We start from the raw sequence: 26,541 nt of genomic DNA on the forward strand, positions 1-26,541 counted from the left end.
CACTAAATCCTTTAAAGTTTCAAGCTCCAATTTCATATTATTTCTAACTCTAGAACAAGAAGCGTAGAATTATCTGTCCTTTTTTCCTATTACTATCAATAAACGAGTAATAAAGAATAAAAATGAAGGCGATATTCGCATCGTAATCAAAGTGTTAAAAAAAATTCTATTTTCCAGCTTTTCGCTAAAAGAGAACGCAGCAATTATAACACCTATTCTTTAAGAAAAGTTATAATGTAAATAAATCAACCAATAAAAATAAAGCGTCAAAATTAATGTATTCAAAGTAATCTCAATCTATGCGAATAAAAATGAAAATTATAAATTGTAACAGAACTTTTAAAACAGATCGATGAATTATTGACACAGAAGCTCAACAAAAACCCAAAAATAAACAAAGCAAACAAATTGGGTTTTTTTCATAGAACAGAATCAAATTAATTAATCAATTAATATTTGTCAGTCTTTTCACATTTTTGGAATTTTTTATATGTTTATTAAATTTATTTAATTTGAAATTTTTTTTAGGTTTGAATTGAATGGCAACACTTATATGGCGCAACGCAGTGGTGGTGAAGTTGGAAATTAGAAATTTTTAGCGTGGGAAAATTGCGAATTTTTGCCATTTATCTATATAATTTTCTTCAAAATGGCTGAAATGGATATGGATATAGATCGATCTCTAGATGATATTATTAAACAAAATCGTGGAAAATTCAATAACTATAGAAACAGAGGTGGTCGTGTATTGAGAGGACGCCGTGGTCGAGGTAATGCCCAAGGGTTTAGAGTTTCAAGGGCTGGTTTTAACACTAGACAAGCCGGTGATAAATCTAAGTTCGGACTTGTTTCACCAAGGGTATGTAAAATTCATTGTTAAACAAAATTTTCATTCTGGTAAACTATTATAATGATTCTGAAAGCCTAAAAATATCCTATATTATATCTAATTGTAAAAATTTCCACTTAAGCAAATGTAGTTTTTAGCCTTAAGTAAGTGAAATTTCTGTATGGTTGAAACAATAGGAATGAGGTGTTAATATTTTATTTTTGTAGTCCTTAATATTGTTGTATAATTGTTTTTCTTGCAAATTTTATATCTATTTGCTATTGAATAATTGTTGAATGTAAATGCTTTTGTCTTTGTGTTGAATCTCACGTCTAGTCTTTTATATTTCATATCACTAAGAAAATTAGTTCAATATTTAATAACTGAAAAGTTTTTAATTTTTAATATACTATTTTTGCATAATCTTGGCCAATAATATTGTAGTGGAAGAAAATCTTTTTCATATCAACTAATTGCAACTTTTCTAAGTTTTGACACATTTTTCTGTAATATTTATTTTGTGAAAATTTTCTTTTTTACCTCACTTCTCTATTTGAGGGTATTTTTTAAGTTACAAATTAATCTTTAAATTTAAGATTTGTTTCCTATAGAATGTATAGTTTTATTATATATAGGAGGTTTCTTATTTTTGCAGTAAATAAAAACAATCATTATGGTGGTGTTTAAAATACACAATCATTTTAGTATGGTTCACAATTAATAAAAAAAAAATGTTTAAATTTTTTTTAATAAAATCATTTTTCTAATATCCTTGTTGGTATAAATAATTATCAATAAGGTACTTAGTATGTTAGTAGATTTTGTTTTGTACAATTGTCAGAGAAAGAAATAGCAAATAAAATATGGAAGCTTTTTGCAATTAATGAATGAAGTTCACTATGATGTGTGTTCCTTCTATTGATTTGAGAATGCACATAAGATTTTACAGGTCTGTTAATAATAATAAAATAAATGAATTTTTAAAATTCTCATTTAAAGATATTAAGTGCAAGATCTTAAAAATTTTAAGGATTTTTAGGTTCAAAGAACTCAGAAATACAATTTGCATTGAAATTATTTATGGATTATTCAACATTTTTATAATGTTTATTACTTTTTTTAATAATTTCAAATTTAAATAACTTGAAATATTAGCAGTAATAAACTTGAATAGCAAGTTGTTTAATGTCAGGAAAAATGCCTAAATTTAGATATCTCTTTTTAAGTGCTAAATTTTCTCAAAAAGGGCAAAGTAAGTTTTTTTGTATTTTTCTACATGTTAAATACAATAATTCAAAAGCATGATAATTGATATTTGCTTATCGGATGTCTCTGGCAAGAAAACTAAGTAAAAAAGGCTAGGTAATCGTATTAAGATAATGCTTAATGAGCCTTTTTTACCACTCCTTCTTACTTCAACAATGTGCTTTGCTGTTTAATAATAATTATCCTGAAGAAGCATACGAATTGCATGCTGTACCATATTTGTTTCGGCTCGAAAAAGTTCAAACAAATTATTTTTTTTAATGTTGTATATGTTGAAGAATTTTAGTTATGCCTGGAAACTATCTGTTTAAACTTTAATGTAATTATCTAAAAATAATGTATAGATTGGCCCAGTCAGAGGAATACATTAGGATGAATTAAGTGCATCTAAAGATATATTGAACATGGGAAAAGCTGCTTTAAAATATTCACAGCGATACTTCTTTATAGTATGTTACACAATTATTCTCATTAACATGTCATTTCGGAGCATGTGAAGTCCGTGAATGAACTATTAAGAAGATTTTACTATACTATATTGAATTGTATTTAATTGTGATATGTAATTACTTTAGTTAGTCTCATGAAATTCAGAATCATGAGATTTTAACTTGAAGTCATAAATTTTATATGATCTTTTCATTTGCAGTGCTTTTTAATGTTCCTGTCCATTTAAAAATTGCGGGACCAATCTTAACAAATTTTAGTCAACTAAGAAAAGAATCACTAGATCTGTTATATAAAATTTGTGAGGAAATCTTTTAATTTTATTTTTCAGAGTTCAGGTTCTATCATTTTATAACTATTTTTTACTCCTCTCCCCCTTTTTATAACTCTTGTGGATCCCTCCCCCCTCAATGAAATCCTTCTGTAGGCATAAAGATTTGACCTAATTGATAGAGCAACATAAACCATTGAACCTAAGAGAATGAAATTTGAAAGTTTGATTTTAGGGTATTCAAGACCTACTAAGAATAGATTTTTTAAATATTTTAAGTAGAAGATTAATTAAAAAATAATAATTTTTATGTTTTTACCATAATGTCTAAGCATATTGCACAAAATTTATTTTTACTACCTTTTTTAAAAGTTTTTTTAAATAGTTTTTTAATTAAACCAATTTTGTTTGAATAAATGTATTTTAAAAAAATTAGATATAATTTTTTGGAAAATTAATTTTGGACCCTATTTTTAACAATGATTTTTATTCTAATAAAATTCAAAACACTGTCATTGCTTCTTAGAATTACTGAGTCATATTATTTGGAATTTGAAATTTTTTTAACAGTTCATTGAATAAGATTCTTCATTTGAATTTTGTAAAATTTTGAAGCAGTGTAATATATTTCTTCACTCTGGCTTAAAAATACTTTATTAAAAAAATATTTTAAACTTTTTTATTTTCATTTTACTTCTTACTACCAGTTTTTTTAACATTATTAATTTGTTTCTGTTTATGAAAATCAGTAATTGTTCAAGATCTTTCATATCTTCATAAAATATAAAATCATATTTTTCTGTAATTTTTTAAGTAGGATTTTTATTTAATTTTTAGAAAGTAGTAACTAAACTTCAGAAGCAAGAAATGATAAGGAATTTTTTTTTTTTTTTTTTTTTTTTTTTTTTTTTTTGAAAAATTACAGACTTGTCAGATATGAGCAACTCAACCATATCTCTCAGTTTGGAGGTGTATAAGCATGGGGTAAAAATATTGTGTTGGACATTTAAGATATGATCGCCTGCAAATGGCAGCACAAAATTTTGTAAATCAATTACTTTTAATTATGTTATTTATGTAGATTATTTTATATGAACGCCTGTATAATGAAATTAAGATATGCTTATTTCACAGCTTAGCAAAATAAGTTTTTAAGAAGGGAATAATTCTCTTAAAGCATAATCATATTTTTAAAAAGTGCTTCGTCAAAATTTCTTTTGAGTGATTTATTAAAAATAAAAATATTCTTGCTTTTTTCATTTCCATATTTTATGCAAAATTGAGTGGTTAATTTTTTTTTTTTTGAATTATATGCACTACATATTTTTGAATATTTGGAAATTTACCATTTTTTTCCAAAGTGTGCTGTTGTATATAATAAACATGGTTACTGAATATATTCAGAGTTTGCATAATGTTACTTCATGGAATTATTTATAATTGGAGGAGAGACTTTTTAAGAAAATAAGCTGAGCAATTTTATATTTCCTGTGTAAATGTGAAATAATGAGTAAAAGAAAAAAAGAATTTACTGAATTCAAGTCCCTGGAAGAGCCAGTGAGACATGTATTTTCTTAACTCCTTATGTGGAAAACTAAAAGCTGTGTATATGAAATATATCATCAGGAATTTAGACTTCAACTATCCATTTTTAAGAAGAAAAAAAAATTAATATAATGCTTTTTGTTTGTAGGGCACTTTTAAGGCAAGGAATAGGCCTCTCTTCTTGACTACAAGCAGAATCAGACGAGGATTAAACAGTAATGTTTCCATGGGTCCTGCTAAACTGCTGATTTCAAATTTGGATTATGGAGTGTCTGATTCTGATATTAAGGTTTGTGAAATTTCTTATATTGGCTTTATGTAATAGAATTTTTTTTATTGGGGGGGGGTTAGGAACCAATGTTAGTTATCAAGAAATTTTTAATATTTTTATAGTTCTCATACAAGTTAATTGAAGTACTGTAACTGTTATTTTCTGTTAAATACTATATGCTATTAGGATTTGATTTCAATTAAGATAAAATTATTTACCTTCGTGGAACTGATTTAGTTAGTGGAAGACATTTTTCTGATATTGTAATAAAAGAAATGCTTATTAATTTTGTGAAAATAGGTTAGACTTTTCATATAAATATTATACCTTTTAATAATGATTTAAAATTGCCATTTTCTTATTCAGTCATATTGTTGATCCTAAACATTTATTAGTTATATTTAATGGCAGATTTGAAATGCTTTGATAATTAAAATATTACAAAAAATTATTCCATTTAACAAACCATTAATCTTGTCACATTTTTAAAAAAGGAAAGAAAAACTTTTTACCTTTTGGATAAGATTCATCAGGGTTACCGCAGACTGGGAAAATATAGAGAATTTAAAAACAAAAATCTTTTTCTTTTAAATCGTCTTTTTGAAATTTTCCTAAAAAGTGAGAAAATACCAGAAACTTGAAATTTCTTAGGTTTTTTTTTTTTTTTTTTTTTTTTTTTCCTCCCTCCATGTAAAAAAAAATGAATCTCATCCTTTTTCTTATGTATGTCCACTTTCGGCATAGAGAAAAATTACCATTATTAGAATAGTGACTGCAGTTACTTCAGTAATTGTTGAATTACTGAAACTTTTATATTATGAAAAATACTACAAAAAATATTTTAATACATGTTATTTTAAAAGCTGTAACTTGTTTAAATCCATGTTTATTAATAAGCAATAAGATACGACATGAAAAATGAATGATTTATTTCTTTATTCTAAAACACAAATTTCCACTGCATATTCAGAATGTTCAAAGGTCTAATTTGAAATTTTCCTAAAAAAAACTAAAAAAATGAATACAAAGAATAACTTCATTTAGATTATTTCTGTTCTTGAGTTTTGAGGTCCACAGAATTTTCTTTATTTTTTTAAGTCATAAAATTAATTCTTGTTTTATTACATAGCAATGGAAAGTGGATATAGTATTGCCAAGGATATACTTGTTGAAGCTCTGAAAGAAAAAAATTTTATCAGTCTTTGAACTATGTATGATTCTATAAACTTTTATGGAGAAGTTTTAAATGCTCTAATCTCGAGTGATTTGCTACATAATGCAAAACTAATGGATGTGAGGTATTGTGCTTTGGAAAAGCAGGGGGGGGGGGAATTTAAGAGAAAAAATAAAATCTAATGAACATGAAACAACTCAGAAAATTAAAATTTTGTAAAGCAAAACAAAAAAAACTGGTGATGGAAAAATCTGTGGAAGTTTCAGGAACATAATGCAAATGATTAAATATGTTAATTGTGAAATAAATAAACCTTTTTTTTTTTGTATTATTGTTGTTGCTATCATGATAGCAAGAATTTTTTTATGCCCCCCTCCCTCGAGTCCTTAATCTTATATGACTTTAAGTTAGTGAGCATAAAGTAAATGATCAGTATTTTATTCTCCTTTAACAGATGAATTTGTCTTATTTTTTTTCCTTGTATATAAATGTAAACATTCACTTAATGTAATATTATTTTTAGAAATGTTGAATTATTGCTTACTTCCTTTTTGCTTTTTCTAGTGATAAAAACAGGGGGAATATTATTATAAGTAGCACATGAGTGTTATTATCGTGTTTTCTCTTACATTTCGTATACATACTGAGAAAACACAGGGATTTTTTTCTCCCTCGGATGCGAGTGGCAATCCTGATGCATAAATATAAAATAATTATTTGTTATATGCTAGTATAATAATTTTTATTTACGCATGGCTTTATTATTAATAGGACAACTGCTGGGGTCAATGCCATTGAATGCGAAAATTTTCAAATAAGCATATCTTTGACTTTTTTATTAAAATGAGAATATTGGCTTAAATTTCAGAATTGTTCAAATGAACTCCATGATATACAAATCAGTAAAATAAGAGGAAATGGTGTAAAGGATTTACAGTTTTCACCAAATTAAATATAGCAAAAAAAAAAAACTAGCAGAAAGAGATACAACTCCAAAATCTTCACAGTTAGTTCCAAATGTTAAGAAATTTCATAAAATTTAACATTCTGATTAGAATGTAAATAACACACTGTGCTTGTGTAAAAATAAATTGTAATTTTCCATACCTTTTTAATTTAATTCAGAAGTACATCAAAATGAATCTGAATGATTTATTAAATTACAGTATTTAGTTTTTAATGCATAAAGCACTAAAAAATATTTTCCTTTGAAACAATAGGCAAAAATTATTTTACCTTTTGTTTCAAAGGAATATTAAAATCAAAAGCCTCATTCACATGAGAAAAGATTTAGGGCAGGAAAAAAAGGTTTTTGGTATTATTTTTTAAAAGATAAGCTGATTTTTTTTCTTTAAAATCAAAGAGGGAGAAAATTTAATATCCTCCTTAAAAAAAGAGCGATTTGTAATAATTTTGTTATGACTCCAAGGTATTTAGAATATTTCAAGAGTCCAGATATTGTATATTCAAACAATTTATAAATTAATTTCAAATTTAAATGATTCTATGTAGTTCAGTTTTTAAACAAATTTTGTGTATTGTAAATCTTTTTTTACAAACATTTTGTGAAATTTTTGTCTTGATACTTATTAGGTATTCATATCTTCTCTTTATAGGAATTATTTGGTGATTTTGGAAAAGTTCGAAAAGCGGTTGTGCATTATGACCAATCAGGTCGCTCTCTTGGCACAGCTGATGTTGTTTTTGAAAATCGAGCAGATGCAATTCGTGCTCTGAAGAAATATAATGGAGTACCACTTGATGGTGAGACTTACTGACAGAAGGAGGTGGTATTTTTGTGTCAATTTTTTTATATTTGATGTTACAAAAACCCTCTGTAAAATTCTGAGATTTTGGATTTCATTTCATTCTCTTACGTTTGATGGAGCAATAAATTCCCTTACACTTATGGTAAGAAAGGTAAGAGGAATCAATTATTTCCTAAGTTGGTGAACAGTGGTATAAGTATAAAATATTTTTAGAGCATTAAATGATGCAATTTAATGTTCTTAATAAATATAGATTTTATTGCAATTTTTTTAATTCAGTTTAAAATTAATAACACCTTTTTAGGAAATTTATGTATTGGAGGAAATTTATGTAATTTTTTATTATCTATTAATATTTTTACTAGAAAGTTATTGGAGTATTTGCTTAATTGATTTTAACTATCCTCCCCTTCTCGGCTTTTGCCTGAATTCAGATCCACTTCTATCTATAATTTAATCTTATTGCTTTATTTTATGCTTCTGTCATATTAAAAAAAAGTCTGATTTTCCAAGAATTATTTCAGCGTCATTGGTTAATATAAATATTTGGATCTTATTTTTTAGAACGTTAAATTGCACATATTTCATTTTTTAAAGTGTTAATGTTCATAGCGTTGTATGTCTTGACTTGTTTCCAGATTTAATTTTTGTGTATTTTTTTAAAACAAATTTAGAAAATTTTCAATTCTAATTGGCAATTGTCTCTATTAAAATTAACATTAATCATATTGTTATAAATAATTTTGCCTTTTCGTACATTATATGAAGAATCAATAAAATCTAGTTTTGCGTTATTTGTTTTCACTGTAAAACATTAACTCTGAAATTAGTTAATATAGTAAGCATGAACTCTATAATAATTTATAATGGTGAAATACTCAGCTGATCAACTGCCTTTCTATTTTCCTTTGTCTTAAAATACTTCCTAGATTTTTGTTAGTCATATTATATATGAATACAGTTAACCTCTTATTTAGTATTGCCGAATGTAATATTTAATAATCATTATAAAGAATGCTGTTCTCGTGCTAACTTGTGTCTTCTGTTTATATCTGTTGAAATTATTTTTCACAAGTTTCATAAATTTAAACTACATTAGTAATTAAATTATAAGATTCTAGTTATTATTTAAGGTATCAATTTCTGTGTTAAAAGCTACATTTATTCAATATTTTCAAATAGCGGAACTATTTAATATAAAGGAAAATACATCATATTCTCTTTGGGAAAATTGTATAAGAAATTTAGTGAGATTTTTCTTTGATTTTTTTGAAATTACAGAAAGCAATAAAAATCATTACTTTCTAATTTAGGGTTTGTAATTACTTTTTGTACATAAAATGCATAAAATAGCAGTTTATGCTTTGACTGAATTACTTCCTGCCATTTGAAATTCTGATGGTGCTCTTTCCTTTTGTGCTCGGATAACACCTCTCATTTACCATTTAAGACTGAATCATTTTGATGTTTTATTTGTAAACAACAACAATCATTTCTTTAACAATCAAATTTGATTATTAAAAATGCTTGTAGAATAGTAAAAAGATTAATTTTTCAAAGAAATTCAGTTTAAGATAATTATATATATTTATTTTTTCAGAGCAATAAACAAATCCTTGTATTAGGTAAATAACTATGCATTGAATTACTTTTCCAAGTGTAAAGGATTAAAATATTTTGATTTTCATGAGTTTCTGTGTGAAATTTTAATTGCTGGTAATATAAAATTGAGCATTTGTATCCTCTTTTCTGATAATTGAGTTTCCTTTTTTACAACAATAATGCTTTATTATATTTGGAAATATTTTTCTAAATACAACATTTTGTAGGTCGACCCATGAAAATTCAGATTACAAGTTCCTTCATGCCGAGACAAAACAATTTCTCCGAAAGTTTTGGTAGACAGGGAGGCTCTGGTAATCGCTTTACTGGAAGGTAATTAAAATTCTGTATCAATGTTTTTTTTAAATACATGCTTATTTGTGTGAAGGAGTAACACAACTACTTGAAGGTTTAAAGTTCCATGTATAAGCTATGAAATGGACGGGTAAAAAATTTTAACTATTACAAAATTTATTTTTAGATTAAATATGTAATGAAAATTACATTATTGATTCTTTATTTTATGAAAATAAATAGTCAAAAATATTTCCCATGGTTGGCTCCTTTGATTAATTTTCTTGTATTTAAAGAGGAAATTATGCATTCAAATTTCAAGTTTTCATTCATCTCATTTTTGGAATTATAATTGCATTTGTGAGCACAGTAGTTCTAAAATGTATTGCATTGTTTGCATGCTATCTTTACTTCAAAATAATTTGCATCGAATTTCCGACTAAATTATTCATTGTTATTACATCAGATATAAATGAAATACATTTATTTTTTCAATAAATTTCTGTAGCTCTAAGTACAAATAATAATTATTATTATTATTTCTTTTCACTTAGGAAAGAATATAAGACCACGTTTCAGTAATATTTAAATTATAATTTTAAATTTATTCATTTTAGCGATTCAGTTCTAGACCTCATATTTCAGTATGTGGATTTCTTTATTTCTGTGAATTAGCTAATAGGTTTTTTAAACTAATTTGCTATATATTTATTAAATAGAATTTAAAAAATTTAATATAAATACTGTAATATCTCTAGGGGGCGTGGTGGAATGCGAGGACGTGGTCGTGGTAGATTCAACAGAAATTAAAGATATGCCAAATGTCACCGGAAGTAAGTCATGTTTGAATTGAATCATGCATATTATATCAATAAAATTTAAATGTATAGTTTTTATATTTAAAATTTATTTGAAAAGAAGACTTAACTTTGTTTGAAAGAAGTTCTTAATGTATTGGATAAATTACTTTTATTAAAGATATATATATCACTTGAACTGTCATGCAGTTAATCAATATATGCAGTTTAACTTTGAGATTTGCAAGAAATGTAATAACATTTGACATTTATAATCTTATTTGCTTTCTTCGAATGTCTATTTTATAGTCTTATCTAAACTGGAAAAACATATGGAAATTTATATATGAAAATTGATTTATTCTTTATCTTATATTTTCATTCTCCCATATTTAATAGCTGCATGCTTCTATAATATTAGAACCAGGCAGCTGTTAAATATGAAATTTTATTCAAAAAATTTCAGTAAAATCTTTAATAAGTGCATAATTATTTTGCCTAAATTATTTCTTAGTGTGAAGTATTTTTAAATTTCAAATTTTGATAAACTTGTAATTGATGTTATTTGAGAAACCTTCCCCCTGCTCAATGTATTATGCAGCTGCTATATATGTTATATACATCTCATTTAAAATTTATGCTTTCGTATGGAACAGGAAATATTTAAAGCTCTATTACTTATTCAATATATTTATGATATATATTTAAAATTGTATAATCAGACATTTCCTTCTCATCCATTTTGTAATGCCTACTATGTTTCATTATTTTTCTTCATTCTTCTAATGAAAACCAAATTTAATGTATTATATTAGGAAAGCGAAATTTCAATTTTAAAGAGATTTTTTTATTGCAAAAAAAAAAGATAATATTTAAACATACAAAAAAAAATGTCACTATTGTCTACTTTTGTTATCAAACCATATCAGTAATTAACATAAATCTGAAAAAACTACTAAAACCGTACTTTAAAAAGAAAATTACTCAGAATGGGAGGAGGGGCTGCATTACTTTCAACGGTAGAAGAAAATCATTTGTAGTAGCAAAGAAAACCATTTGAATTTTGTTGCATCAATGAAAAATATTCTTGTACATTTAATATATTTAACGAATATTTTTAAATTAGAGGAATATCACATGGCAACTAATTTGGTATAAAGAAAATATATTACTATAATATGTAGTGAGAAATGATGTAAGAGTCATCTCTTGGTACTATAATATTTCCAGATGGTAATTGAGGTAAAATACTTAACATATTACTTATTACATTAATTTCAAAAAATGCAATATTTCTTGGCATAATCCCACCCTTTAAAGTATGTTTATGACAAATTTTGTTATTCTAGATCTAGCAGTTTGAGCTATAGAATGCTAACAAATATCCATACATATATTATTTTTATTGAAATTATAGTTATTAATCTTAACATTCTAAGCTTTTTTTATATATATCTTTTTTTCCCTTATTTTTTATTTCTTTTTATATATCTGAGAAAGATTTTATATTAATTAATTTTAAAAAGTGCTTATTGTCCAAGTTTTTAAATTAATTTTTTTTTTCTTTTTTTTTTTAGGAAAGATTTGTGATGCCAGATGCTTATGCTTTGTTTTTGGTATTGACTACTTTCTCTTGCTGTATCAACTGGCGTTTTCAGTCAAGTGTTATGTTTCATATATTTTAAATGCGCTACATTAAAAAGTGCATAGAACTACAATGTGTGATTTACTTCATGTTGATAAACAACCATGAAAGAAGAACTTTTTAAGATCTTCACATTATTCATCATTAAACTTGTAAACGGCATCTTATTTTAAATAAATTTCCATCTCTCTCTGTGTTCATTATTGTTGCTTTGTCTCTTTTCATTTATTTGTAAATATTATATATCAGAATGATGAATTATTCTGAAATGTTTAGGGAAGGCAATAAAATTAATACCTGATTTATTTTAATATGTTGTAAACCACATCTCATGGAAATTTTAACTGATTTTTGATGAATCTGTTTTAAAAAAGTATTTAGATCATAAAGAAATAAATTTGCTACTTAACTTCTGGGATTTGATTATCAATGAACTGAAGGCATTTTACAAACTAGGGGTTTGAATTGTGATTTACAAAGTATAATTAAATTCCATCAGTCAAAATAAATATTTGCTGTGGAATCCAGGATAATATTAAATGATTTAGAAAAGAAAAAGTAAAATCAGCCTTCATCTTAAATAAATTTCCAATAGTAAGTATGTAAAGAGTACTGATAATTATGCTTAATTAGCTGTTCAAAATTTTGAGCCAATTTAAACAAATAATATCATTCTCAAAAATTAATATCTCGAAGTTGTGGATATTTAAAGAAATAAGTACATCAAAATTCTATATCAAATATTTCAGAAACCATTGCTGACTACCTAAAATCAGATTACTGTTGACTCCCGATTATCCGCGCATGCCACACAAAGGTTTTTTTTTTTTTTTTTTTTTTGACTGATTTCTTTAAAAAGGTGCAGTTTTACAGTTATGCTTTTGCAATTACATAATACATTACAGTATTAAAACAGTATATATGTATTAATTTTTCTGTGTATCCTAGACACCTCTTGTAAGTACAAAACACTTTTCTGTTTTCATTAACAAAATGCATTTTAGGTTAGTTTTGAGTGATATACTAAAATATTAAGCGTTAGTTAAACATTTCCTGCTGTTTATTTTACGTTTTATTGTACATAAAACGATTTTTTAAAGTTGGAATGACTGTTTCCTCTTTTGCTATACCCGTTTTTAGCTTTTTTCGGATTATCCGCGACGGCCGCGCCAGGCAATTCCACGGATAATCGGGAGTGTACTGTATTACAATTTTTGAGATGTGAGCAAAATAAGTAGCTGCCAGAAATAGATGAATATTATTTTGGATATTTGCTGAGCTCTTTCCTCAAGTAGGCAAGCACATGCATCCCAAAGCAATGTTATGAACTCTTATCTATAAATTTACTTTATTGGCCCCATGTTAAGTTAATGCTCCAGGTGAAAATTACAAATCAAATTTTTTAATTGACATTGTTGATGTCTTATACATCTATTAAGATATTTTAAACATTTGCAATAAACATGTATGTGCTGAGAGCTACATTATTGTCTCTAATAAATACAAGTAGAGGTATGCCTCAAATGTCTAGGATAATTAGCCGATGGCATTGTACGTATTGCCAAGACATTACTAGTCGAATATAAATATTTCTGAAGTAAGTTCCAATTTTTTTTTGCAAGCTAATTTACTTATATAAATGAATATGTCGCAGAAATCCTGACAAATATATCCATTGTTTATTTTATCAATCCTAAACTCGGGCTTATGATTAATTGAATAATGAAATTCGGGCTGAAGTAATTGTCATAATTATGGTATCCAAATGAGATCAGGATCTGTGGAAAGAGACAAACTAGCTTATACAGTTACCTTAAAATTATCAAGATACGAGGTATAGTGATAATTTCCAAGGGCAAGATTAAAGTGATGCATTATAAAAGATCTGAATTTTATTAAACAATTTAAGATTTAAAAAATTTCCTCAAAGTTCAATTTAACTACGCTTACCTGTATAATAAACATTTATAATGATTGACAGTATTGTCTCTTATTCTCTTGGTACAGAATACAAATTCGCTATGCACCAGCTTTTCTCATTAATTGACTAATTGAAAGTGCATGTAAAATGATAGCATTGAAATAAATACAAGCTGAAAGGAAATGTGAAAGACTAACAGCATTTTCAAGGATATTCAAGTCTACATTATTAAAAAAAAGTCTAGATTGGTTTTATGTCGGAAAGAACTGTTTATTCCTCATCCAAGTATAAAAATCTGTTTGTCCACGGATACGTGCTTGTTACTGAAAAGTTAAATGGTATTGAATCTGTATATTCTTAATACATAATGGCAGCTTGTTATCCTTGGGCAATGAGGTTAATAAATTTCAACCAGATGGAATTATTTATCATTTTTTCTACGTTTCAAAGGGTTTTTTTTGTACATTGTTTCATGATATATAAAGTCAATTTTAAAAATTTGATATTAACAGCCCTTTGATTTTATATTATGTATGGAATCTTTTTTATAGATTAATGTTGCATATTCCAAATAGAATAGAACATCCTCAAAATAATTGGAAATTCATTTTATACAAATGTTTTTGTTACAAATTTCATTCATCATGGATGCTTAAAATATATTTATCAAATGTACTAGAATGGATAGTTATCTAATTTTCAACTAGCACTTATTTAACACTAAAAAATGCTATTCTAATAATAAATGGTTAAGAACTCTTAAGCTATAAATATGGAAATGAGGTTTTATACCTTTTAATTCCATATTGAGAAGAAATGATTAACTGAAAAAAAAACCTGAGTTCCTCCTCTCATAAAATATTGCGAGTCTGAAATTTACATGCATGAAAAAGCAAATAGAATATATAGATGTGACATTTCAGTATTTTCAAAAAATTAAACCTTCTTGAGATAAATTAAATTTTCTTCTGTGTAATAATTCTGCAATGCATTTAATATCTCGAGTACTTTTTAGATAAATTTATTCATTTCATTATTCAATTAATCGTGCTCATTTTCCCATCTCGGTACTTCGTACAATTCATTATACAAAATTCAATTTTTGTTACTTTTACTAAGCCTATGTTGTATCTGAATATAACAAAATAAATTTACAAAGCCAATTGAGAAAATTATGTATTTAATTCAGATTGTTGTCTAAACTATTGCATACAATTTCCAATTGCTTCCCACCCCTGCAGAGGAAATCCATTCATATAAAGATAATAAGAATTTGGTTGATAACTGAACTGCTTCAAAACAACCCAAATTCTCCTTTCACAAATTCCATTTGCTTGTTTACATAAGAGGAAATGCTGTATATTTTTGGAAGAAATGTCTTAAATATATTCAAGATCACTTTTCAGTTGAATGAGAGTATTAGTTTCTGAAGAGAGGACATCTTCACAATCAAGGATTTTATACGAATATCAATAGTAGGTATATCTTTTGATTGCGACATCAAATTGCTTGTTTTAGTTTGATAAAAAAAATCATATCACTTGAATCAGGCAGAATAGACATCTGTGCTCTTAACAAATAAAAGATTCAATTATGTATATATGGGAAGAACAAGATAATATTGTTGAAAGACAAAGTTATAGAGAAAGTATAATTGTGGCTTGGACTGAAATATTGATTGGTCATGCTAACTCCATGGATCATTTTCACTGCTATAGAAATATTTGATCCGTGTGTTTAGATCGTACACAGTTGTGTACTGTACAAATTTCCATAAAATTCTTTAGGTAAATGCATTTGAAATATCCCTATATTTTTTTAATATATTTTAGAATGTATTTTATTCAATTTATTTTAATGGATGGTAATGTTTAATCTTGAAATTTTAGATTTGTTAAAGATGAAGATTTAATACAAATAATCTTGCCAGCTCAATCTCCAGATCTTAATTCGATACAACAATTTTGGAACTACAGATGACAGCAAACATACCATGAAATTATTAAATGAACTTCAACATGCATTGCTCCACAAATGACCTTTTCTTCCTATTTCAGCATTTGACAACTTAATTGAAAGTATGGAAAGTCACTGGTCTCAATATATTACAGCTAAAGCAGAATGCTTAATTTTTTTCCCATCTACAATAAAAAGAGTATAAAAGAAAAGTACAATGATTTAAATGTAAATTATGCGTGGTGTTAAAATTAGACAAAATTTAATGATTGTTTAATGCATAATTTTTTTCAAATTCGTTTATTTGCAAATTAAACATTAACAGTTCTATCTTAACTTTTCAAGAACAATAAAGTAAGGTTAAAATTGAAAACAAAATTTGTTAATAATATATATATATATATCCCAACCATCAAATCTCAGCCAAATAAAACACTTTCGAATTAAAAAATAAAATATTTTTAACTGAAAATTTAACATTTAATTATTAAAAACATTTAATTATTAAGAGAAAGCCTTGAAAAAGTAAAGAATATAATTCAACATTAAATTGTTATATTTTTTGTATCCATAATCTGAAAGAAAGGTAATTCAAAATTTCACATATGCACTGTTAGAGAAAGTAAGGAACAAAAACAAGCCAGATTATCTCTAGAAATGCCAACCAAGTTAACTGAAGGATATTATTTGCCAGCACTGATGATTTAAATTTCTGACTACATACATAAAACTAGTAATAAATTTTGAGATAGTAAGTGTGTCAACTATATTACAAGAATGAACATCATGTGCAAATACCGAATATTATTGAAAGGGTTTGTCAATCCCCATGTTATTGCTGTGATGAATTCTTAACTCAATGCCATCTGCAATTCTAATTTGGTTCTTTTGGTTGATGCTGGTAGAATTGGTTCAGATCATTTCACCAAGATATTTTTTATTGGAAAACTAAAGTGTATGGCATGATAAATGATTAAATGTAAATAAGTATTTTGAGTAGTTGTGAAACTGAATTTATGCTCCTGCTATCCAAACATAAACTGTCATCCCTTATAGGTTTATTTTTACACTTTCATTTACCCTATAAACTGATCAAGATGGCATTTCCAATGTGCTCATACATTGTTCTGGTATGTTTTCGATTTTCCAAAATTTTCTAACACTTTGCATACTGAATTTTAAATCATTCTGTACATTTTCTAATAAGGCAATTTTTATGGCTGCCTATAAATATGACAATGCATAAAAAATTTTAATTTAACTATCACATCAGTTTGAATATTTAAAATAACTAAAGCAAAATTTAATTGTTTATTCAATAAAAATCTGGAGAAAGAACATGCAAAACAATTCTGGAGATTGGCAAGCTTACATGAACAGATAGAGAAAATTGATTTGATAACAAATTAAAAACTGAAGAAATATTAGCACAATATAATGTTAAATTCAGTAATCACATTTATTTATCAAGCTTTCAACAAAATTGTTGAGAACATGATACTTCATTTAACACATAGAAGAAGTGTAAATAAGAAAAAAAAAAATTAGGGCTCATAGAACTAAAAGAATACTTCATATAAAAAAAAATGAACAACTTAACAAGTGTAGGAAAATGAGATCTCTAGTTAAGATAGCTAAATAAAATTTTGTCAAAGAGTGCAATAAAATGTAACAACAGGAATGTATATGACAACTAAATAAAACTGAAATTTAATGAAACTGTACAGAATACATGCAATATAAGACACCTTCACAAATGGATACAAATTTCAATTTTGTCTTCCCAAATGATAGGCAGTTCATTCAGAATGACTAAAAGTTTTGTGAATCATTGTACTAGATGGAGTCCTCCCATAAATAACAGAGCTGTTAGCATTCATCATAACCTTTTTAAAGTTCTTTTCTTTTCTTTTAGTAACTTGAGATTTTTCTTCTCCACAGTAAGCTTATTCTTATCACCAGCATGCTTTTTCGCAGTAGGACCATCACCTTTTGATGCACTTGTCCCCATAGATGATTGAGGATCTTCTTCCAATCCTTCTTTGGTATATTTGGGGGGCCTCGCATGGATTTCTGTTATCATACGAGCTCGCTCACAGTAATCATCATACTGCTCTAACAGCAATTTTCCAGCTTCTTCGTTCAAAGCCGATTCGGGGTTTGGTACAATAAGGAGACATTTTATAGTCTAAAGTGAAGGAAAAATAAAAATACTTAAACAAATGAATTCAAATTTATAACTTGCAAATACTGAAAGATTAAAAAACTTACAAGGAGTATGTGTTTAAGGCCAAGATCAGACTTCCAATCTTTTTTCAAAGTATTCACACATATCTCGCCATTCCTTGCAACATTTGGGTGAAAAATTTTGGTTACAAAGTATCCTTTGGGTGGGGAAGAAGGAAAGTCTTTTCCTAAAATCAGTCTCACACGGAATAGACCTTCAGCATAAGGTGTCCCAGCTACATCAAAAGAAAAGGCAGTTAGCTAATTTTTACGAATTCAACTCCATCATATAATTCATCTTCAAATAAAAAAAATTATCAAAACATCAAATTTCTATCTATAAATATATTTGTTATAATTTTCATATTTTCAAACAAACCTCAGAAATATGCAATCTTTTCAAAATGTATTGCATTCATCTAAACATAGAAATTGTCGATAAAAAACTAAAACCGATATTTGAAAATATTGGCAGTTATCAGTTTTATACGAAACAATAATTTATTTCTAGCATCTAACTTACATTAAATGTGCATAATTTTGAAATGAAAAATTCAGTAAGGTACCAGCATAATAAATCTAAAGAAATACCATTAAATAAGTAATCACATACGACAATAATTTAATGAAACAATTTCAGTTTAAACAAAAATTTTAGTTATTGCAGATTTTTTTAATATGCTAAAAATTTTGAAAAAAAGTCATTAGATTCTATTGTATTCTTTAAGTAAATGTATTTAAAGTATACCAACATTTTTTTAATGTAATTTTATGCTTAAAATTTTGCTTCAAAACTTTTATAAAATATATTTTATAATTTTTTAACTAAAAATACTGAATTTTCTTAATATTTTTACAACTACCAACAACCAATTCAAAATTATAATGCAAAGGAGAGAATTTCTCTAGAAAATGATATATAAAGTCTGCATTTAAATTTGATAAGCTTAAGATTTTGAAAAAACATATCACAGGAATTTTATAAAATTAAATGAACTTTGCCACAAAAATGATTAAGTACAAAACCAATTTTTTAATAGTAAGTTATGTAGTAATTTACTTAAAATTCACATATATATTTCTCGCTCTGATTCTTCTCCTTTTATGAAGAATTACACTTTTTAGCTCATTTAGATCAATATATATTTGAGCAGCTATAGTAGGTAAGTGACATTTTGATTCATTTACGCATTCCTGATTAAAAGTAGTACACACAATAACAGTTGTTGTTTATCAATAGACATATTTAATTCTATTAATAAAGCTGTAATTACTAAACCTTTGTTAAATTGTACAACTAGACCTTTACACCCAATGTCAGAATTTGCATTTCCATAAACTTTTCTTTTGGGGAGCATTTTCTAATGAGCACATTGAATGTTCAATCCTTTGATAATGGAATGCATAAGCCTTGGGATTTAGTATTTTATACCAATGGCAAGTATACAATGATACTTGCACTAATTGTTAAAGCTAATCGGATGCTGTTCATGCACTAGTCAAAATTGCTTGGAGCAAAATTAACAAAAAGTTGCCGAAACAGAGCTTTGCATTGAATCTAAATTATTTGTATTACTTTTTATGGTTATCCCACTATTAATTTGAAAATATCAATAAAATTATCCACTTTCCTTCCCTTCTAATAATTTTATGTTTCATTAGTAAAAATACTGTTGTGTACACATAAAAAAATTAACAGATATAAATAATTATATTAAAAAAAGACACATTTATAAAAATTAACAGATATAAATTTATATGTTTGAAAATACTTAAAAAAATGCTTTCCAATCAATCCACTTTCAATAAATTTAAAGGAATCAGTTGCATTTTCAATTTCAAAAATTCGAAATAAGGTGCAAGTCTTCTTTCTGACTGTCATAGAAAGACATTAAGACCATGTTGAAAACTTCAGAACATGAGCTTTCACATAAAAACAAAAAGTTTAATATGAATTGGGCCTAAAAATTGATTTTTAGAGTAGGCAGAAATTCAATATCTGCTATTTGAATTTGTATGTAAAAATAGCTGACAGGTTTTTAATTTCTTTTCAGACTTTTGCTTTTTATAAAAGTACAGCAAATAAGATGCTAGATAAAAACCTATGATGATAATATATTGATCAGTAGGGAAATTGAAGATAATATAGTATTTTTTTAGAGTAGAGAAATTACAATTTTAAAATTTATATCATACATTTTGCCATGTTCGGGGGAAGGGGGGGGAGGATAATTTTTTGGTTTCAGTAATTATATTTTTATACTTTCCACAAGATTAAGTTTACTGACAATGACAATAGAGCACTTAATAATCAAATTATTACCAAAAATGGTAACCAAAGATAGGCTGATTTATGATTTTTACATTCTTTTTAATATTACTTATTTATTAATGATCAAAAAAAATTCATGGAAATTCAAAGAATTATAGGAGAAATGATTACTCATCCACAATGGTTGTAAAATTGCAACCATAATTATAAATCATGCTAAAAACTTATTCATCTATTATTTTGTAATATTCATTAACTTTTACTTATTAAAAATTCAAAGTTTCAGAAAAATTCAAATCATTTATTAAAATGCAATTAAAAAATGCTTTTCACGTCTCTTGAAAACAGGAATAAATTTTTTTAAAAAACCAATAGCTTTACATTTATGTCCAAATATGATTTTTGTCTTGTGTATCCCTATCGAGATTTGCAAAATTTATCCCTCCCTCCTCTTTCTTCTCATCTAAACTGCCCTTTATACTTAATTATTATACAAAAAATACTTTAATACCCATTTAAAGTTATTATCAACCAATTCAAATAAACTGCTTTTTAATGTGGAAAAGAAATATCTTGCAACAAATTTTCAGTCCTATTTGCTAATGATAATTAGGTATTAATAAGTGCATGTTTAAAAACTTATTTAACAGATTTGCTTCAAGAAATTTTTTTTCTTTAAGCAAAATAGAACTAAAAAAGATATCAAACACTACTGACAAGAGATAAATAACAAGATATAAGTACATAGTATTCACGAGAAATACTTTTCCCAATATAGCTGGTTTTTAAATAAAAAAGGCAAAGATGAAAAAGAAAACAATGCTTATTCAGAAATTAAAAAATGTTTTAAAAGATTATACTGCAAATCACTATTCTGTTACAGAATTCCTTATTCTCATGAATATTTACATTGCGCAATTTCAAATGACAACCTACTTTGAGACTATCTAACCTATCTATTTTTGTAATGTTTTATTTTCACATAAATGAACTCTTAATTCATTTAAGGTTTCACTTTGACAAAATATTTCATGCATGAATTCATTAAAAAAATGTATTTCTCTATTTAAAATACTTTGCACATTGTACAAATAATAAAAAAAATATAATGTATTATAATTTAAAATTCCGCAATTGATAGATTAATAAATAACTATTTTAAGAATAAAATGCAATTCAATTTTAGTTAATGGCTCCCAATATCTTAAATGTTTTGCAAAACAAGATTTTTTTTTTTTTTTTAACTCTTCATATTGTGCAGCAAAATAGTTTGCATCATGCTGCATTCACTATAATTTCCCTCATTTTTATTTTCATATGCTATAGAATCAAAAAAATATTAATGTACTGGAAAAATTATAATTTTAGATACTTTCAAACATTTAAAAAATATATTATATATAAATGTAAAGTCCATTTAATACAAATATATATTTATAAAATGTAATATTCATTAGGAATAAAATAGTATTTACAGACAAACAGACATAGAACACTCAAAGAAAGAAACAGTTTAGGAGTTCCCTCATCCCTTTCTAAGTGTAAGTCTGAAGCTGAATCAATATAAACAGAAGCAATCAGCATAATCCCAAATCCATAGTAAAAAATTAAAGATTATTTAAAACAAGTTTAGCTTTTTTTTAAAGCATAGAACAGAAATTAAGTTGAATTCTTCATCTTGTGTTGATTCAATCAAAGCCAAATCTAAGAGCAAGTATAAAAATAAAAAAATTATATTCTTATTTAAAAAAGAATTAGATAAAATTTGAAAAAGCATCTAAAAACATTTTTTTTAATATTACCAGGTCCTTCTATGGATGCTTGAATATCTGTGATATCTTCTTCATTTATGAACACCTTTATTCCTTCAGGTGGATTTGCAGCCAATTCCCACAACTCCTTAGAAACTTGCCGAATCACTTGTGGAGAAAGATTTTCGACGTTGGAGCTCTACGATAAATTATATCTTCATGAAACAGTAACTTATTTATAAATTAATAACTGCTAAAACATATATACTTTAAACAAAAATGTTAAAACTATATTTTGGAAGCAATAAAAGGTATTACTAATTCAGGCATTTTTAATCCAAACTTATTCTTGATCCCTTGAATTTTATAAAAAAAATAATCAAATATGATATTTAGCTCAAATATATTTTGGTTAGTTCAAAGGAAGTATTGCAAATCTTTTTTGCAACCTTACTAAATCATACCCGTATTAATTTCCTCGCTGATTTAAAAGTAATCATTTTTAACAGGATGTTTCATTCCGTGCATAAATGATTCAATGATCTGTCAGAGGTAAAATGCACTGTTTCTAATAAAGTTTTATACTAAAAATATTACAATAAAATTTAACAATTAAGTATTTTTATACATTTATAAGTTAATCACTTTTCTTAAAATTTCAACAAATATCTTGGTTTCAGTAACTTGACAAATATCTGTTATATACTTGCATTTCTTATACATCTTAAGCAAGTCACCTCAATTAGTAATGAAATATAATTATCAATATTAGACATATTATAATATTTCATAATGCACTAAGTGAAATTTAATTTGATTTTTATTGCAATAATCCTTAGTTGTTGTTGTTGTTGTTTTTGTCGAGAATTTGAAAGAAAATGCTTAATTTTGTTTCCAAAATATATCTATTAGTTGCGATAGTCATTTGATTCAGATTAAAATAAAATCAATAAAATAAATTTATGCATTAAATTTTTTAAATTATATAAATTATAAAATTTAAAAATTTATCTTTTTTTAATTGCAACAAATATAATAACACTGAATTTTTTAAACAATGAAATAAATAGAAATGCATGGGGACCAGGATTAAATGATGTGTTAGCAAATAAGCTGTACTCATGAGAGACAAAATTTTAAATAACCTTTAAGTAATTAGTAAAGACTTATTAAATCTAAATTAAGTTAAAAAATTTGTTTAAAAAACAAATTTTAATGCGACAGAAGACTTAAGGACCAATTTTTTTTTAATAAACTACACATCATGGGTATTCGGTTCCTATTTTAACTAGGTTTTAGAGATTATAAGCAAGAGTCCAAGTACTTGAATAAGATTCCTCCTCTCTATCATTAACCAGAATAAAATAATTTTCTTTTTTGTCTGCCTACAGAATTAAAATAATCTCTTTTTTTTAATTCTTAATACTTTTAAAATTATTTTTTTTCCCTTTAACCAGAATAAACTCCTATGTTAAAAAAGAAAACAATGATTATACTTTCTTCCTTAACAGTTATATAATAAATTGCTGGTAAAAACCATTTATATATATCTTGCTTATCAAATTATTGACCCTTTAATCATAATATATATTAATTATCCTTACTTGTTATGTTACACTACAATGTGATCCAGCTGAAAAGCTTTTGAATAATACTACACAAAATTTGCAACAATTGCTTCTTTTATAAACTGCCGAGTCAACTACTTAAAAATTAAAATTCAAAGTTCTTTTCTACATACTATTAACTAAATGAAAATTTGTTTTGATCATTCTGTGGTGATCTATTAATGACAGTTCCTTTACATTCTCTTTTAAAATCTTATATTTCAAAGTCAATTAATGTTTCTAAGCATGCTATTCATTATATCACTATGAAAATTTAAACAAATTTTACACCACCATTTTAGTTTTACACTATTAAAACAGATTTACACATAAAAAAATTAATTATAATCAAGAATTTTGTCGGCAAGTAATGGTTTCAGAAAATGTATACGAGTTTTCAAGATTTGCTTATATATAATTTCCATGCTTTGGATCTGCCAATCTTAGTAATAAAATTTGAAGCCTTAGATTTAAATTAAGATTTATAATTTTGGGAATTACAAAATGAATTTTTACAATGTGAAATGTACTGTAGAATTTAAGTATTATCAGTCAGTAATATTTTAAAGCAAAAATTATAATAAAAGATGAAAAGTAAATTATTTTAACTGGATAGTGAAAAATATTATTTTCAGATTAAATGTAATTTTTATTTGAAATAACCTGAACCTACTATATAAAATTTTTGAAAGAAAATGTTATTAACATAAATTACAAATATGATGCATGTGCTCTTTGATAACCAATTGAAAATGGTAAAACAAGAAAAAAATGTTTCTACACAGTGTTAATAAAGCAGAATATCATTTTTCTTACAAAATAAAACTTGATAATTATCTATTTATAAAACATAATAGTTATACAAGTTTTGAATTTATGCTCCAATAACTTTCTTATGAAATTTTTAGACTCAATTTTTACTTACAATCAACATTTAATTCATGTTATTAATTAAAAACCTTATTGATAATATAAAATCTCTAAAACTACATAAAAACAAATAACTGAGCATAACTAGATAATTTAACTTTTACAAAAACATACACTTAGGGAAATCATTCAACCATTTAGTTACAAATAATCCTCCATGTGTGCTATAATGCACACTTTTTCTCATCTGCATTAAAAAAAACGTGGTAAAAAAAATTTCTGTAAAAGAAAGTGACAATTCAAATTAAGTTAAAAATGTAAACAAACTGCATTAAGTTAAGTTAAGACAACATTCACTTCTACAATTTAGATCAGACATGATTTTTAGAATTCTCTAAAAAAACCAGATATCAAATCTATCAATACCTTTTTCCCTTTCCCAAAATCATGAATTTCAATTCCGCTAAATAATAAATTTCAATATCATTACCTAATTATTTACTGACAGTGCAGTAAGGCCTAAATAAATATAGATTTGCCTTAATAAATTTTAGCGCAATATTCCAGCAATTTAAATCGATTTCATTTTTACTTTACAAAAAATTTCTGAAAAATATATGAAAAAAGAATCAAAGTACGTAATAAATATTGCAATTAAAACATATAACTTACAGTCGACATCCTCCACCCTCCAGCTTAAAATATACAGAGTCCAATAAAATAAAATACAGAGTCAAAATTAAACAAAAAGAAATGGTTTTCAAAAAGAATATGGGAACAAAATAATCTACAAAATTTATAATTTCTTCACCAGTAAAGTGTCGAAAACCGTTGTAAAATATATAATTTGAAAATAAACGTAACGTATAAGCTCTCTCGAAATCTCGATTACAGTTAGCGACGAAACGATTAAATAACGTCACAGAAAAGTAATAAGAAGAAAAAGCTTATTGCAGAATATTATGAAAAGAAAGCTTAAAATGCTTCTTTATGCATGGAGTTAAATATTATGTTTAATTTTAGATAATTTTTTATCGCTTTTAAATAAAAAATTTAGCAAAATAGGTCAGTGCAAAATGTTTTCATTTTACAGAAAAGTGCTATAAAATCATATACTGGAGACCCGTACATTTATTTACCTTTCCATTCAGAGTTATTTTTATATAAATAGAAAAAATCGAATTATATATAAGATTGTCATTATTTCGAATTCTGCTTAAGTAGGAATGAATTATTTTAAATATTCATCGACTCCTCTGAATGAATTTGATTTTAAATTCCTGTCAGCGTAATGAGGTGGGGAATCTTTTTGTGCTTAATCAATTCTTATGTCAAACCCATTAAATTATTCTTTAGAAAAACATAAAAAGATCATTTATATAGAAATGAAGAGGAAATGTCAACCAATGTCTTCGAAACAGTTCTTTAAAATAGCTTGCACGTTGTGCCTTGGGACTGCGCATAATAGAAGAGTTTCAGGTGACGGAATCATAGAGTAGTGGGCCCGATTCTTGATCCTTCAAGCATACAGTCCAAATTTAATTGAAATATAAAGAGTGTCAAACACCCTCCTAATGTATAGTGAGGAATTTAGAAAGAACGAATGGGCCAAGTAATTCTTGAATAGTTGTCGCGTGCGCGATTTGATTTAAACAACTCAAGTCAATAATTTCGAAAAGATTTAATTTAAACTATAATTTAAGGAAATGGGTTTGAACTCTTTTTGTAAATATAGTTTCAATGAAATTCTGTTTTTAAAATTGTGAGCGTTATTTAATCACTCAAGTAAATTTGTCAAGTTTTATATTAATCTTATTTATTAAAAGAATCTAATGTTTTAGAATTTTGGTAATTAGAGTAATTTATTTATTTATGTAGTCGATACTAAATCCTGATGCAACAATAGCTGACAAGTAACTTCCAAATAAGACTCTAATTAAACGAATACATTGTTTTCAAAAATTTTATATTGATAAGTATAACATAAGCGAATTTCTTTTCAGAGTTTCACCAAAACTTAATAAAGGT

General features: G+C 25.9%; 2 protein-coding genes across 2 annotated transcripts; one reads left to right on the forward strand and one right to left on the reverse strand.

The window, feature by feature from the left end:
- Positions 1–544: 544 nt before the first annotated feature.
- LOC129981313 (THO complex subunit 4-A-like) lies at positions 545–12,110 on the forward strand. The gene is made up of 6 exons (XM_056092102.1): positions 545–859; positions 4,507–4,647; positions 7,420–7,567; positions 9,402–9,507; positions 10,227–10,301; positions 11,843–12,110. The coding sequence occupies exons 1-5, from the start codon at positions 650–652 to the stop codon at positions 10,276–10,278; spliced, it is 657 nt and encodes a 218-aa protein (XP_055948077.1). The 5' UTR covers positions 545–649; the 3' UTR covers positions 10,279–10,301; positions 11,843–12,110.
- A 5,371-nt stretch (positions 12,111–17,481) lies between these two features.
- On the reverse strand, positions 17,482–25,399 carry LOC129969810 (ubiquitin-conjugating enzyme E2 S-like). Its single transcript, XM_056084416.1, has 4 exons — positions 25,186–25,399; positions 22,088–22,235; positions 18,059–18,249; positions 17,482–17,975 (listed from the first exon to the last, which is right to left on the reverse strand). Exons 1-4 carry the CDS (start codon positions 25,192–25,194, stop codon positions 17,667–17,669), a joined length of 657 nt encoding a protein of 218 aa, XP_055940391.1. The 5' UTR covers positions 25,195–25,399; the 3' UTR covers positions 17,482–17,666.
- Between the last annotated feature and the right edge of the window lie 1,142 nt (positions 25,400–26,541).

This window comes from Argiope bruennichi, chromosome 1 (genome assembly GCF_947563725.1).
Source record: "Argiope bruennichi chromosome 1, qqArgBrue1.1, whole genome shotgun sequence".
Taxonomy (NCBI): domain Eukaryota; kingdom Metazoa; phylum Arthropoda; class Arachnida; order Araneae; family Araneidae; genus Argiope; species Argiope bruennichi.